The 16,394-nt window shown below is 35.0% G+C and overlaps 3 protein-coding genes across 7 annotated transcripts; all 3 read right to left on the bottom strand.

Annotated features, from left to right (window-relative positions):
* LOC120778161 (ATP-dependent RNA helicase ded1) lies at positions 1-1,196 on the bottom strand. The gene is made up of 2 exons (XM_040109889.1): positions 519-1,196; positions 1-290 (listed from the first exon to the last, which is right to left on the bottom strand). The coding sequence occupies exons 1-2, from the start codon at positions 781-783 to the stop codon at positions 229-231; spliced, it is 327 nt and encodes a 108-aa protein (XP_039965823.1). The 5' UTR covers positions 784-1,196; the 3' UTR covers positions 1-228.
* A 737-nt stretch (positions 1,197-1,933) lies between these two features.
* Positions 1,934-3,239, bottom strand: LOC120778091. 2 transcript variants are annotated; one of them, XM_040109786.1, is made up of 2 exons: positions 3,066-3,239; positions 1,934-2,970 (listed from the first exon to the last, which is right to left on the bottom strand). In XM_040109786.1, the coding sequence occupies exons 1-2, from the start codon at positions 3,196-3,198 to the stop codon at positions 2,087-2,089; spliced, it is 1,017 nt and encodes a 338-aa protein (XP_039965720.1). In that variant the 5' UTR covers positions 3,199-3,239; the 3' UTR covers positions 1,934-2,086. The 2 variants fall into 2 exon arrangements, with proteins under 2 accessions (XP_039965720.1, XP_039965721.1); XM_040109787.1 differs by having other exon boundaries at positions 3,055-3,091.
* Positions 3,240-4,059: 820 nt separating this feature from the next.
* On the bottom strand, positions 4,060-11,274 carry LOC120778555 (neurotrophin 1). 4 transcript variants are annotated; one of them, XM_040110409.1, is made up of 7 exons: positions 11,195-11,274; positions 8,054-8,489; positions 7,015-7,991; positions 6,601-6,723; positions 6,400-6,546; positions 5,700-6,330; positions 5,085-5,533 (listed from the first exon to the last, which is right to left on the bottom strand). In XM_040110409.1, the coding sequence occupies exons 2-7, from the start codon at positions 8,477-8,479 to the stop codon at positions 5,174-5,176; spliced, it is 2,664 nt and encodes an 887-aa protein (XP_039966343.1). In that variant the 5' UTR covers positions 8,480-8,489; positions 11,195-11,274; the 3' UTR covers positions 5,085-5,173. The 4 variants fall into 4 exon arrangements, with proteins under 4 accessions (XP_039966340.1, XP_039966341.1, XP_039966343.1 ...); XM_040110408.1 differs by having other exon boundaries at positions 5,085-5,614; XM_040110406.1 differs by having other exon boundaries at positions 4,060-6,330.
* Positions 11,275-16,394: the final 5,120 nt, after the last annotated feature.

Genomic DNA, 16,394 nt, shown 5'->3' on the forward strand with positions numbered 1-16,394 from the left:
AAGAAATATACATTTTATTTTTTAAATATTTTTACTTTTTTTGTATGATAATCCTGAAAAACTATTTCCACTTGCGGTTGTGCTAAATAGATTTCATTTAATTTCTAGATAGGCATAATAATTTAATTAACACTACTAATATTTTAGTTTTACTATTTTTTGAGCAAAAAATACAGAATTTTTACTTTTATATACCCGCTACACACACATATATTCCAGCATATAGCTTTACCAGTAATGGCCATGGAAGCCGTGATGACCGCCATAATAGCCACCATAATAAGGATAACCTGTATAATACAAAATTTATTTAATATTTTAACTATATAGATGTATATGAATGTACAATAAAAGTAAAATTATGCGCAAACTAGAATAGGAAATATTGTATAGACTTAGATTATTCAGCTGTAATTCTCAGATTAATCTTTATACATAGAATTGATGTTATAAATTTGTGATTAATATGCAATAAAAATTGTGTTGTCTTTTAAATCGTTAAAGGTAGTAAAACTCACCTAAACCATATATGCCGCCATAATATGGATAGTATCCCCCATAAAAACCACCATTCAAGTAAGGGTACGAGTAGTACCCATAACCAATGGAGGAAGAGGATAGCAAATCGTCTTTTTCTCTATCAATACCACCATCTAAGTCATGTGAGTGACTGGATGTTATAACTTGCTTGGAACTAGGCACCGCATGAATTGCATTTTCTGCTATTATCACTGTGCATAACAAAGCTACAGACAGCACCTGGCTACACTTTAATAGAGCCATACTATTTTATTGTTTTATGTTTTCCAATAATATATTTTAATCATTCAAATAAATTAAATAATATTGATAGAATTTCCTCCGTTTATTATGTTACTGCATAGCAATGACAACTAATAACTACAAAATGACTGTTTGCGCTTTTATAAGCATTCACCTCCAGAAATTCGACTTGTTGATTATTCCTACACTAAGAACAAAAAAATTGTCCTACAACAATGGTGTGTATTTTCTTAAACAATAGAAATGTTAAGAAAATTTATAAATAGCGAAGTTTCTTTAGTTTTAATTACAAGCTCCATCAAGGTTTCGTCGGATAACGTTCTTCTTCACCGCTCTTTCACAATAGCTCAAGCAATCAAGCATTTACTTTTTTCTCTATTAGACTAAAATGTGGGCCGGACTGAAAATTTCAGTGATTTTCCACGACCGAAGTAGGTACTTGCATGCCTATTAAACCTTGTGAGGCTTGGTAATTACCTACTTGTATGTATGAGTACATGCTTATCCATTAATGTCACGCGTTCTTGAAAAAATTTCGTGCGTGCCTGGTGCGACTGCTTACTTCGATTTACACCCATACATATGTAGCAATTGTTGCTTCTAACTAGTCAAAATAAATTTACTTCTTGCATGAATGATCATTAATTATACTTAATTTTATTTCCAAAACATTTATCTAAATGAAAATAGCTCCTGACTTCTTTGGGAATATGTTTTAAATTATCTATAGTTCTTTTGAAACAATTTATTGGTTGTTGCAAACTACAATAGAAGCTCCTATGGAAAAACGGAAGACCTCAATAAAAATTTTACTCGAAAATAGACAAAACAGAGTGACTTGCTTAGGCTATTATGTTCATGTGCAACCACTTGTCTTTAGTAATTTTCTGAATTTCTATTTTTTAAACCAGTGGTTCTGATTGCAAAAGGTAAATAAATACATCCGATCTTTGAAGCAAGTTCCCATATTGATTTACTCCTACTTAACTACCAGCCAACCACACCTCCACATCCTTTTCAATAAACCTCACTGAGGGGCACATGAATACAAAATTAAGTATTGATTTAAAAATTCACTCAAAAGTTATTGGAAATTATTTATATTAATAAACATAATATATAATATAAGATCTCCTTATAATTAGATGTTTAGTTTTCAGTAAAAAGGTACAATGGTTTTAGCTATAATTTCCATTACTATTATATATATATATGTCGAATAAAAGCTGAAACAAAATAATAATTTCGCCAAGTATTTACTGATACTCCTAACTTTATTCTCTTATTTCTGCTCCTTTTCCTTTTAATGGATATTTTGTATATGTTGCATATTTCTGATGTTTGCTATGACATCTTCATAGAGAAGCCTATCATCCGCTTTCCGATCAGGTTTTTTCGTACAATTGACTCTTAAAATACAACAATCTCTTTTTCTTTTATTTTCTTCTTGAGTTTTGGAGTGTAAATTTTTTAACTCATTCTGCGGGAACTTTTGCAATATTAAGCTTTTCATATTGCAATTTGAATTCCAGTTTATCATGTCTTCTTCATTACGTAAAAAAAAATCGGCATCCTTCAATAGATTATCCAAGTGCAATAACAACAAAGTCCCTTTTCGAATAATCAAATTTGCATTATCGACTAATTCCGAGGTAGATGGTTGTTTTTTAATTTTTGGTTTCCCTTTGGAGTTGGACGATTCCTGTAATTCACGACGTACACGATTTCTTCGCAATTTCTGCGACAAGTTTTTATGATCATTGCCTCGTCGAAACTTGTTTTGTTTGTTAGCCGTCTTCATAACCACAGTATGGGTTGTCAAATTTTTGTGCCGGTGTCTCGCCCGTTGCTTTTGCTGATCAAGTAGCGTCTTGTTTTTACGAACTGACGCTAAGATTTCGAGCGGCAGTGTAGTGGATGCCATCAACATTGGCATATTTTGTAGCTGAGTCTTTAATAAACCCGTTGTGTTTGAATCACTTACAAGTTTATTACGAAGACGTTTGTGTGTTTGCGTTTGAACTTTCTGGTTTAGTATAGTGCCTGCTAGCTGTTTTTTTACTTCGTTCGCTTTCTTTGGCCACTTGCTACTTGTTGCACCATTTGTTAGAGTGGAAACTTTCATTAACTCTGGTATTGATACGGGGTTCATTGACTGTGAACGAATGGGCGGTGCTTGTTGAACGCCTGCTCGATAAATAATTTTTTATTAACAATTGAAAATATTTAGAAACGCAGAATTATATGCATCACACTATTTGCAATATGTACCAATTTAATACCTTGCAGATGAAATGGTACATTGTCAGATAGCATTCCAAGTGACAACTCTTTCAATTTGATAGCAATACACACTTTGAAAAACCAAATGCTTAGCGCGAATATTCCCATTGTATATTTCATGGCTATATACATCTTTATTCACTTTCACGATACATTGTCAACCGCACTGTGCATTGCTTACACTTCAACTGTGAAAGGTTTTACCTATACAGGTATTTTATAAACAAAATTCCTTATACATATCTTTTCTATGTACCAACTGGAAATAGACAACTGGGTTGTTAAATGGGTAACAAACAGAGTTAGGGTGCTTGAGAAAAAAGAAGATAGATTATTTATTTAAACACCGTTTAACTTTATGAAAGCGGAAGAGCTTTCCCACCGCAAATCAATTTTTTATCAACCATTCAAATTAAATAAGCACGGCGGTGTGCCAGTAAATTCACATGCAGCAATGCCATTAACGGGTAAGGAAGTTTTGTTGACATAATAATTGATTGTAACACAAAATCAATTGAAATACTTAGATAAAAAGATGTATTAGCAAAATGATGAGTATGACAAGACATTTAAATTCCGGATGTCTGTCTCTCCGTGAATTTGACCTTCCTAACGATAACTGTAGTGATGAGATTTGCTAAAGAGTATTACAGTAGGGGAAACTGTGGTGTAAAAATCTTTGAAAAATTAACGTGAACCAGCCCTCTAAAAGGTTGAAAGTGGTCGGCGGCTAAATAATAACCACTCCATTTACAAGGGAAAAGGTTATGTTTAAAAATGTTTTAAGTGAGATAACTGTCTGGACAAAAATTCAAATGCATTAAATTTTACCGTAGAGATAATACGATAGGATTACATTAAAATCATTGGTGTGGCCCATCTGGTCACAGTTTGGGCATTTTAACGAAATTAAGGGGGCATATCTTCTTAGCCACTGCCAGTGTGATCTAGCGTCGAAAATGAAACAAATCGGCTTTTGTTCTAGCCCGTTGTACCAAATATAATGATATCTGTTCTTCTGGATGAATTTAAGTATGTCAAATGTGTTAGTTTTATGTGAGATATTTTAATGGTATTTTGTGATTACTAACAATGTGGTACGTCCTAATAACAATTTCCGTTCTTCTGATTAGTGTATTTTATTTCTGTAGAAATTAACGATAGTCAAAAATAATGATTGTAAACATTTTGCGTATTTAAATGAAAGCATACACAAACATTTTTGACCCATAATTTATAAACAACCTTTAGTCACTTATTTCAGTTAAATTTAAAATATTTATAAATGTATGAAACAGGCTTTGACCAACCATTAATGTCTTCGTATTGTTTATATATACTCACAAATATTATTCCTATTTTTATTTCATCTACTTTTCCGCTAATTGTAGGTTTACATATATGTGTGTATAAGAGTTTCTCATTGAATAGTTACTAATTAAGAAAAACTCTCCATAAGTTTCTTTCAAATATAAATTTACTTAAACTACAGCATATGCTTATTTCTATTGGTCATTATTGCTCTTAAAAAAATCCAAATATTTACATATATGGATATTTGCTATGCATTTCTACGAGAAAACTCGCTTTCGATAAAATTAATTAATAGTTTAATAAATACGCGGATTAAATTAATGAAATTATATAAATGGAATAAATAAATTATATTATATAATCAATACTCACATATCGTGAAAATTCTATAAATACGAAATATTTTTCTAATACGAATGACCTTTCATTTTTATTAGTACCGGATGCCAGGTATTGTCATCCATATGAAGTCTGTTGACCAAATCTGCAGTACTTCCGAATCTGTCACGCAAACTCAGTCCACTCCCTCCATTTCTTGAGTTAGCGCCTAAGTTTTCCGATACAAGTGGTGTTCGTGGTTTCATTATCTTATGAGGATATATTTGTCCTTCACTACCTTCACCTATTGATTTTACTGTTGCCGCGACGGTAGAGTACTTTTGGTTTTCGAAAAAGTCAATAATAGGATGATAGCTATAGTTTATTCTTTTTACACCGGGCTCAGATGATACTTGAGAAGTGTCTGCTGAATTACTAAAGTCGGTTGAATTAGATTCAGTGTTATGAATAGAGTTTACATGGAATGAAGGAACGTGTGGAGGCTGCGTGGAAGTCGGTTGTTCATGTTGCGAAAAGCTCCACTGATTTGGGTGTCCCGCTGTTGATGGCTTTGATCTCTTTCTTGTTCTAGTGGTTGATGTAATAATGGGGCGTGCTTCTGAGCGAAATTTTGGTATTGAGTTCTGCTCTGCATTGCCAAGAAGTTGGTAATGTCTGTTAACTTTGCTGTTGGGGCTGTAATTTCTTTGTTTTTGCTGAGTGCCGTTATAGAACGAGTTCGGCCCTGACGTTTGATGGGTATTGGTGGCAATGCTGTTGCTACTTTCAACGACTCGGTGACGAATGGTCGTTGTTGAAGAAGTTGGGTCTTCCCCTGCAATGGGAGAGTTAACGATGTCAGTAGGTGTGGATGTACCAGCGACTGCAGTATAAATGGGTGAGATGCTAGTTGGAGCTGTATGGAGCACAGAATGAATACGTTGCCGTTTTTGTGGAGTTCGCTTATTAAAATTGGCCAAAGAGCTGGCAGAAAAGTTTACCTCTTGCTTCTGATGCAGCTCACTTGGTGCAATATCCAAATCTACACGCTCTTGATTGAAAGTATTAGCTGGACCCAGTCTTTTATGTGGCCGCCTACGTTGCGAATTCCTTATTATATTTTTCGTATTTGCCGATGTACTCAAAATATGACCAAAATTCTGATGTTTATGCTGAAGATCTTGCTTATAATCAATGAAATCATATTCTTCTTCGCCACCAGGGGGGATTAGATACGATCCCAATGTTGGATTTGGCGATTGAAGTTTAGATCGACTATCTAACATTAACTCATTGTTATCATACTTTTTGTGATTTCCTTTAAGACCATTATTAAGTTGGTAGTTTAAATCATCCTCATCCTGTTCGTCATTATAGTCGAGTTCTTCATTAATAGTCGAATATATATCTGAATTGAAAGCGGGTGTAAACTGTCTTGTTTTGGTATCTGCTTTGAACGGAAAATGATGCCGCAATCCATCTATCTCACAAGAGCAACAAGTAGGTACTTTAAAAATATCCACATGTAAGCCACGTGTTCTATCCCAACTAAGCAGGCGATGGTAATTATAGACCTGAGTGCAATGAGAACGATAGCTATGAGCCAAATAGGAGCAACCCTCTTGGGATGCACTGCTTGAAAAAATCCATAAAAAAAAGTGTTCCCTTCTTAAATAAAAAATATATATTTTAAATACTTACATGCATTTCTCTAATCTGAGCGTTTGAGTATGCTGGCCGGTATTAACTATATATTTCCATTCCCCAGATGCGGAACGAGCCTTTTGAGGACGCGCATACCGAACAATACTCTGACACAATCCACCTCCAGAAGCTTCGTTTTCTTTACTGAAGTTAATTTCATTTATAATGAAACTTTAGAATTTTATAAATTATACTAACCGACGGATAGAAATGTCGTCAATGTCATCAGTTGCATCCAACTGGGCATTCTTGTCATGAAAATCGGCCCACAAAGCGACCATAGCGTTTTTATGTCGTCGAATGCTACCCATTATTAGATCTCTGATATTGTATTCGATCATGTTATATAATTATGAACAAATAATAATTTAAAATTTGAAGACTAAATTTCAAACTATAAAAAGAAAATCCAATTGAACCAGAAACCTTATAACAGTGTTGAATCTTAAGATATTTGTAAGAATGGTTGAAATTTACAGCCACGTTACAAACCAGTTATATATATTAGTATATGTGAATTAGCAAAATTTTTGTCACATCTTTTAATAAGTGTTAAACGTGAAATTGAAGCAATAAGATAGAGTTTAAAATTTTAGAATTTCGGGCGCTTACAGTGGATAGTCCTCAGTTCGAATACACATAGAAGAAGTGAACCTCTCACATTTCTGGGGTGGCAAAACACCGTTATTACTTCCACCTCCATTATGTTGTCCTTCTGTATTGGAACGAATAGGCGAAACTTGGCCTCGTTTTCGTTTCGTAGTTGCTGGTTTCGACCGACTGAGGTGCTTTTTATTGCCTGAAATGCGGTATCGTGGACCTGCAATTAGCTCTTCAGGAATGGGTAAAATTTCGTCCAACTCATTTACCATAGATTCATTGTTGTTTTGGAGATTTACTTCTATTTCTTTTAAACTAGCAAAAGCAAGATTCTCAACTTCTTGATGGGATTTTGAATGTTGAAGTTGTTTTTCAGTAAATGTTCTATTTCCGATATCTAGATATTCAATACTATTCGATCGATTCTTGCTGGACAAAGAATCATTACTTAAGTCTTTTGCATTAATAAAAGCTGTGGTGTTCAGTTGTATAATATTTCCTGTAATTCGGCGACCAATATCGTCATCATCGATTGAAGGTAAATCAGAGCGAATTAATTTATGTGCAAATTCTGATGTTGTAGCCGTTCGTTTAGTTCGCTTCGGTGAGTTCTCAATCGAATTAAAAGTACTAAATTGTTCGATTGGGGGTGAAGTTGTATTCAATACTTCTTGCAATTCCTCATTTATACTTTTCGGATCTAACATTTCTTCACCAGTTTCACTGAAAAATTCTTCTAATGACACTCCATTTTTATTTTGTTCACTAACGATAGATAAATCATCCATTTTCTTAATGTGTTCTTCATCCAGTAACTCTGTTGATGATACATCTCCCATGCGACGTTCTATATCTGGCGGCTGGTTATTTTGGCTCGGCAAATCGAGATCCAAACTCAAATATTTTCGAGCCGAATTACGTACAAGATTTGCAATATCATACACAATTGGAAGTAACAGTTTCTTGTCATTTCCAAACATCGCACGTACCTGTCATAGTAATCAAAATAATAAAATGATTAACCACAAGAAACTTAATAGGTAAAATTTACCTGTTCTAATTTTAGGCCGTGGTCACCTTTCAAATTAATTTGTGCTGATATTAACGCAGACAATGTTAATCGCTGTTGAGGAGTTAAGGCACGTAATATTGGCATAACTTCCACAAACTTTTGGCGCAGCTGCTCATTAGTTAAGGCTTTCGAAAGTGCACTTCTCAAAACATGTTCTCTCAAATTAAAAGGGTGAATTCGGTTTTCTTCATCCAAGTCGCTCATTGTTACAAAAGTTTGAATAAAGTTATCGTCAGCAGCATTATGCAATTGATCTCGGACTCGCTCGCTGTTGTAATTCCATTCAATTTCCTTTAGGTCTGCGAAATCGAAATCGACCAAATCATCATCCGATGTCTTAACTAACCATAACAAACAAAAAAGGATGGCCCAAAATAATGTCTGGGGTTTTTCACCTGCCTGCATCTTCGTGAAACTAAAAATACAATTTAGAATATGATAAAATAATATAAAATTACACTACACTTATGGACAAAATTTTAAGCTTATATTATCAGATTCAACCAAGTTATAATCAAAATTCAAATTTTGTTTAAATATGAGTGACTTCTATTTCAAATTGTTTCTCCCGTGAGCTTAAAGTGATGATACTTTATTTTATATTTTACTTAACGATTAGAATTAAAGCTACCGTACGGGAGTAGGAGTTGAGGATGCAATACTCATTGAAAATGTTCATTCGTTTGGTAAGAAACGACCGAGATTTATATAAACCAACGGAGTTGTTTATTTACAGAGAGATAAGCATCTTTTAATAAAAGTAGAAGATACTCAATATACATGTTTTGTCATATTCTTTACATGTTCTAGGTGCTATGTACCCTTTTTAAATTTCAGTCAGTTCTTCGTAGTGTTAGAAGCTAAACTAAATACATATTTAACGAACAACTCCGATATTGCATCAATATGTTTTCCGCGAACCGACAGAAAATTAGTAGAAGGCACGTTTTACAGTACCCTTGGCAAGATTGGAAGTGGAAATTAATACAAATACAATGTCGACAACAATGAAGCCCACACTCATCCCACAAGTGGTAACCATTATTTCCAATCGATCAGAGATGAAAAACAATTTGTTTCATCTTCACGTCGTACAAAGCTCGTTTGACTGTTTCGGCTACTTGTACTCTTGGTTCAATGACTTTAATGTGTGAAGAAAAGAAAAATCGTTTGTGCAAATCTATATACATATATAAATGAAAGTTGTGTTAGTTACACCATTTATAACTGAAGAACGGCTGAACCGATTTGGCAGAAGATTGGTGGAGAGGTAGCTTAGAGCCAGGGTAAGGACATGACATACCTTTTATCTCTTTATGTCAAAATTTAATACAACTCATAGATACAAAAATTATATTTCAAATAATAAGCATTTGTTCAAAATTCATGTTTGTAACAATCATTTGAATATATGGGTACAATTTTAAACAGAGTCTTCTCAAAAATAATACAATTGCTAAATATTTGAAATAGAAGAAAAGAACTTCAACCAAATACGCAGTGAAATATATTATAACTGGCTCAGTAATAAGTCGTTGAGTATGTGTTATACCACGTGCATCCCATAACACTGATGTGATAACCTTTCCAGCCGCCTTTTTCGTTTTTCCACGTCTGAGAACCGGTTCATCATGTGAATGACGGTCGATTGGACTTCAGTGGGAAATGATGGAGCTATGTTTCTATCACCGACGAAAAATTTCGGCTTTATTCCGATTAGAGAGCACTTAAACACTTCTCAGAATCAGATATTCGTTGTTTTTGTTGGATTATGAACTTGAGAGGCACCTACTTTGCTCATTTCGCCTGTTTCCAGCTTAGCAAATATCTTTTCAACGTTGGAATTCCCTGAGCCAAAATTCAACAGTATTTTCCCATAAAAAGTAATGCTTTATTAACACACGAAATGCTTTATGATCCATTTTTTTGCAAACTAACACAAGTTGCTTAATAAAAATGCTATATCTCATTAGTTATAATCCAGCTCTAGAAATCATATAGATGGTAGTAGTAGTTTTATCTATGTATCAGCCACAATGAAGCGTGGACGGGTCCTCTAGTATATACCATGTATAATAAAAAATATATTATTTTTCTGAGATTTATGCTAAGTTGTATTCTATAACTCGAATCTCTTTATACGCTAAATCCTATATATGCGTATTCACAATTTTCCCACTTTTTGAAATTATTTTTAACTTTTCCGATTTTTACCTAATTACACAGACATTACAGACTTGGTGCATTAGCAAAGTGTTTTTTTACTCCGAAGTTGCGGCGAAACAACTAAAAAGTAACGCTGGGATATGTTTTTAAATATAGATGTCTTGCTATTCGTTAAAGAACCTTAGCAAAAAGTTTCCAATTGTTGCTCTTCGATAATGGTAACATGAATAAAATATATATTTCAACACATATATTTGTAAATATACAGATGAAATAAAAGATATGCGTATTCATCTGGGACTGAACTCTAAATGAAGAACACTGAATTGGAAAGATTTCAAAAATATTCGTTTATAATAGAAAAATAATAAGCTGAATGTAACTACCACCAAAAAACGTTCTACAATGCCAACATACACGCCAACTCTAATAATTTGTACAAAAAAGAGTTTCAGCCAAAGAAGAAAAAGTTGACACAATTTTCTATTTGTTAGGTATGTCTTTATACATATGTATGTATGCATAAGTAAAAATACATTCATATACAACCCAATTTATACTGTTATGAATGTGCACTGCGGCTGTAGCAAAGTGGAACATAACACATTTAAACACAACAGTTTCAAGCTTATGTGCATACATTAAGTTTTTACAAAAGAATCCAAGAAAGTTAAATTTCAGGCTTTCCCTTCTAAAATTTCTACCAATTTGTATAGTAATTTTCATATCACATATTATTTCATAGGTACCTAGCAATAATGCCTTCTTTTACCCACAATGAACTTTTTTGAGTGCTGATATACATACATATAGTTTGATAGAGAAACTATCAATGGGGTTTCTACGACCTTAAATAATTTTTTTTTGCAAATTATAGAAGCACTTTTTATTTAGAATTGGTTATAAAATTTCAGATTATATGATGTTTTCATTTAATTAAACATATTTATTTACACTGTGCACTTATTAATCCAGAAAACCGGTTTAATATTTATCGAAGAGTTGGTTAATGCGCTTTCCAAATGCCGGTCGTATCACGCTAAACTCATGCTAACAACTGACTCTATTGATGTACACTAACTATTAACATGGCTTCCAACTCTCAAATGTCAACGTTTGTGCATATTGCTGCTGCTTCTGTTAAATACATTCCGTAAACTAACATATAGTATATACACACGTATTGTAAAATTGTTAATAAAGTAGTATATTTAAGTTTTATTTTTATGTGCTTCATATTTTGAAAAATGAGGTTGCGTTTTTTTTAGCAAAATTGAGTAAAAGCATAATATTGGATATATGTACTATAGTTTAACGCTGAAAATCTGGGATGTACAAATTACCCCATGTAGATCTACAAATTACCCCAGCTCCCATGTGCAATATATAATGATTTTCATCAGTTCAGAATGAAATTAGGATTTCCTATTATTTGTTTGATATTTTCCTCATATACCCCTTATATTAAATTTAGCTTTGATTGAATTCATATCACTTACATATATCTGATTTGAGGTAATTAGATATAATTGTTCCAAATATAAAATGTTCGGTTACACTTTTTTGATCGTCGTACTTAGCCCATCTTTACTTCTTTTAATTAAAATTATGCATCTTGTGCATATCAACAGTTCCCCAGAATATACCGTAAATGACATTTCTCTGTTAACTGTTTCGCGTTCATTCATACATAACTGGTGAATAACTAACAGTCATAAAATCATGCATTATATACGAAAGAGGATATATGTATCAAGAACATGTTGGCAATGAGTACACCATAAGACATATTTGAAAAATTGCTACTTTTATTCATTCAAATTATCAGTAAACTGCATGCTTTTAGTGAAACATTGCATCACCGTGGGTGGTAATTTTAAACAAAAAGCGTTATTTTTTGAATATAAATTAATAACAGCGGTTGCATCATATTTTCTTTTGCCCATCTGATTTACTTAATTGCGAATATTTTTGTCATTTAATCATTTCTTTTATTCTTGTTTTACATTGGTGTTTTACAATGATAGCTAAAATATTTTTATACATATAAACACTGTATATGTATCTATAGTGCCGTTGTTCTGCGTGAAATTATGTGTTTTGGAATGAAACTAAAGTTGAATTTATCATTTAATTTTTTTTTCAATGTAACGCAGCTTGATAAAATAATTTTTTTGGTTTCTGTGTACAGAAAATATGATTTTCCAACTCGTGAGTACGCCTCGTATATCTGGCCGTGTGAAAAACATGGCGTTTCCAAATTTATGCCACAGACTATGCCACAGACTATGCGACTATCCTTGTGTTCTGTTGATTGTCATCTCAAATTCAATTTTCACTGGAAACGGAATACGTTTGAACTGAAATGGCCAATCGTTAGAACTCTAAGAAATTCGTAGAATCAAGCATTCTGCCTCCTTGTATTCGATAGCTGCATCACAATCAGTCGGGTTCCATTATATAGTTTCGGCGCATGAAGATTGCGAAACATAATAACGACAGATTCTACTTTGAGACGGAAATGATGCGGTGGCATACCAAGCCTTTCCAATGAATTCAGAAATTCCACTGGATAATTCTTCATTCTCAAGACGATCGATCGATTTGTATGAGCGCAAGTCTCCCAGAATTTGACTTTATTCTTCTTCTTTATTGGCGTAGACACCGCTTACGCGATTATAGCCGAGTTAACAACAGCGCGTCAGTCGTTTCTTCTTTTCGCTACGTGGCGTCAATTGGATATCCCAAGCGAAGCCAGGTCCTTCTCCACTTGGTCCTTCCAACGGAGTGGAGGTCTTCCTCTTCCTCTGCTTCCCCCGGCGGGTACTGCGTCGAATACATTCAGAGCTGGAGTGTTTTCGTCCATCCGGACAACATGACCTAGCCAGCGTAGCCGCTGTCTTTTAATTCGCTGAACTATGTCAATGTCGTCGTATATCTCGTACAGCTCATCGTTCCATCGAATGCGATATTCGCCGTTCTTCCGCAGAACTTTTCTCTCGAAAACTCGCAACGTTGACTCATCAGTTGTTGTCATCGTCCAGGCCTCTGCACCATATAGCAGGACGGGAATTATGAGTGACTTATAGAGTTTGGTTTTTGTTTGTCGAGAGAGGACTTTGCTTCTCAATTGCCTACTCACTCCGAAGTAACACCTGTTGGCAAGAGTTATCCTGCGTTGGATTTCTAGGCTGACATTGTTGGTTGTGTTACGCTGGTTCCAAGATAGACGAAATTATCTACGACTTCAAAGTTATGACTGTCAACAGTGACGTGAGAGCCAAGTCGCGAGTGCGACGACTGTTTGTTTGATGACAGGAGATATTTCGTCTTGCCCTCGTTCACTGCCAAACCCATTTGCATTACTTCCTTGTCCAGTCTGGAGAAAGCAGAACTAACGGCGCGGGTGTTGGGGCCGATAATATCAATATCATCGGCATACGCTAGCAGCTGTACACTCTTATAAAAGATTGTACCTGCTGTCGAAAGCAGCTTTGAAATCGACGAAGAGGTGTGTGTCGATTCTCTTTTCACGGGTCTTTTCCAAGATTTGGCGTATGGTGAATATCTGGTCGTTTGTTGATTTGCCAGGTCTAAAGCCACACTGATAAGGTCCAATCACTTTGTTGACGGTGGGCTTTAATCTTTCACACAATACGCTAGATAGAACCTTATACGCGATGTTGAGGAGGCTTATCCCACGGTAGTTGGCGCAGATTGTGGGGTCTCCTTTTTTATGGATTGGGCATAGCACACTTAAATTCCAATCGTTGGGCATGCTTTCGTCCGACCATATTTTACAAAGAAGCTGATGCATGCTCCTTATCAGTTCTTCGCCGCCGTGTTTGAATAGCTCAGTCGGTAATCCATCGGCCCCCGCCGCTTTGTTGTTCTTCAGGCGGGTAATTGCTATTCGAACTTCTTCATGGTCGGGCAATGGAACGTCTGCTCCATCGTCATTGATTGCGGAATCGGGTTCGCCTTCTCCTGGTGTTGTACGTTCACTGCCATTCAGCAGGCTGGAGAATTGTTCCCTCCATAATTTAAGTAGTAAGTATCACCTTGGGGGGTTCTACAAGAGTATGCTTCGGTCTTGAAACCTTCTGTAAGCCGCCGCATTTTTTCATAGAATTTTCGAGCATTACCCCTGTCGGCCAGCTTATCAAGCTCTTCATACTCACGCATTTCGGCCTCTTTCTTTTTCTGTCTGCAAATTTGACTTTGAATCTTTCAATTCATCAACATCGGTATTTTTGTCAGCTAACATTGCGCGTGCACTTAAGGAATCATAGTTACGATAATTTGTCCAATGTCCAAACATTCGTGCTAAGTTCATCTTTCGTGAATTGATAAACGGCAGATGGAATTGATATCAAACCGCCGGAAGCATCAACCGGAATTGACTCATTTCTAATTATTAGTGAATACGATGTAAAATGTCTTCGGCAATGTCGTTTTTGTTCGTATTCCATAATGGACGCGGATGTGAAGGCTGATATGTCGAAATGATTATCGCGAAAAGTGTTCTTTGTATTCGAAGTAGCTATCGCATCGTCCATCGTTTGATCCCAGTGCTTAACATTTTCAAGCAATTGTAATTGCTGGCTTGCTTCTCAAAAAGTTGCACACACCGTACCATTCACACTACGCAATGACTCAAATGAAGTTGAACCGCGTACATTAATCAATAGCAACCGAAGGTAGAAGCAGTCGTCATTTTTCGGGTGGATTGTGTAAATTCGTCCTAATGCATTAGTTGATAACACATCTGGATGTGCATCTATTGGTTGGCCTTGCTTTCTGCCTAACTATTTCTTTGACGATGCATTCCTTGTATAATATCAAGATATTTCCGAATAGAGCAATGTTCTCGCAAGTGGAAAAAACTCGTCAATGTTAATTTTGTTGCTGGCGGTGTTTCCACTGGCTGTACTGTTTTCTCTGGGTTGAAAACGTTCATGAATTGCAAAAGTAAATATCCTACAAAGCGCTTTTTTACAGTTCACGTATCGACCGTATCGTTCAAAACCAATAACCGTCATGTTGCTTCCCCAAACTGCAGTACTCAACATTGATATGAGTTTTGAATGTGAATTAAACAATAGTGGGGAATATAGTACGATCCATGTGTCGTCAACTTCGATATTCACTCTTCTAAATTGAATCCTGAATATTCTGCCGACAACGATAGAGTGATATCCATCATTTCCAGTTTTTGTTTCCGAAAGAAAAGCACGTGGATAGTGATTCGTGCATTTATTGTCAGACATACAAACCGAAAAGGGATTGTAGTGTCCGCAAGGTCCAAGAACCATATTGGTTTCCACCACTTCGTATAATACTGGGTCTTTCTCTGGATCAGGAATTTCAGCAGAAATGATTTCATCAATTTGATCTGGTGTAACCAGCACCATATATGTATACCATTGCTTTATGATAAAGTCCATCAAACATCGTAAGCGTTGTTTGAAAAGTCGTGCTGTGACATCGTGACGATCGCTTGCTAATTGACCGCAATCCATATTTCCGCACGTATGTCATCGCATCATGGGAGTACTCGGTAATGTGCCTTGGGCTGCCAATGGATTTTGATGCCAAAGAGAACGCCCACCGATATTAGCGCAACCTCTTCGTGGTATCGTAACAAATTTCAATCTGTAATTGATCAGTTTGTGTGAAACACACATAACGCTTTCACTGAATAATTTTCAATAATTTTTTTTGAATAGCCAGAATAAAGAAAGCAAATGACAAATTTGAACTATTCAAATAATTGAAAAACAAAACAAAAATATTAAAAGAAATAAATTTTGTATGAAAAATAGTTACTTTTTGGAATTTTCCACACACGAACAACCTCTGAAAATTTCATCAAGATTGGTTAAGCCGTTCTCGAGCATTAGCGTTACTAACAGTATTCGTTCGTTTGTATGGGAAAAAGAAAAGGGCTGTTTTTAGGGGTTTTCCGGCAATTATTCGAATTTTTTTCGCCATAAAAACCATCCTTGAACCTCAACGAACATTTTAAAAAAAGAATTGGCAAAGTTGGCCAAGGCGTTTTTGAGTTATGCGCTTACCAACACATTTTGCGATTCATTTTTATATATAAGATAAGAAGATTATAAGCATTTATGTTTGGAAGAATATTTAATAT

This window comes from Bactrocera tryoni, chromosome 5, assembly GCF_016617805.1.
Source record: "Bactrocera tryoni isolate S06 chromosome 5, CSIRO_BtryS06_freeze2, whole genome shotgun sequence".
Lineage (NCBI taxonomy): Eukaryota > Metazoa > Arthropoda > Insecta > Diptera > Tephritidae > Bactrocera > Bactrocera tryoni.

Bases quoted from the DNA above. Each gene is read 5' to 3' on its own strand.
- LOC120778161 (XM_040109889.1), bottom strand. From the start codon at position 783: ATGGCTCTATTAAAGTGTAGCCAGGTGCTGTCTGTAGCTTTGTTATGC. The intron at 291-518 runs GTGAGTTTTACT...TGTATTATACAG, and splicing joins TGGCGGCATATATGGTTTAG to GTTATCCTTATTATGGTGGC.
- LOC120778091 (XM_040109786.1), bottom strand. From the start codon at position 3,198: ATGTATATAGCCATGAAATATACAATGGGAATATTCGCGCTAAGCATT. The intron at 2,971-3,065 runs GTATTAAATTGG...TTTATCGAGCAG, and splicing joins TGTACCATTTCATCTGCAAG to GCGTTCAACAAGCACCGCCC.
- LOC120778555 (XM_040110406.1), bottom strand. From the start codon at position 8,479: ATGCAGGCAGGTGAAAAACCCCAGACATTATTTTGGGCCATCCTTTTT. The intron at 7,992-8,053 runs GTAAATTTTACC...TTACTATGACAG, and splicing joins ACGGCCTAAAATTAGAACAG to GTACGTGCGATGTTTGGAAA. The intron at 6,724-7,014 runs GTAAGCGCCCGA...ATACAATATCAG, and splicing joins CGAACTGAGGACTATCCACT to AGATCTAATAATGGGTAGCA.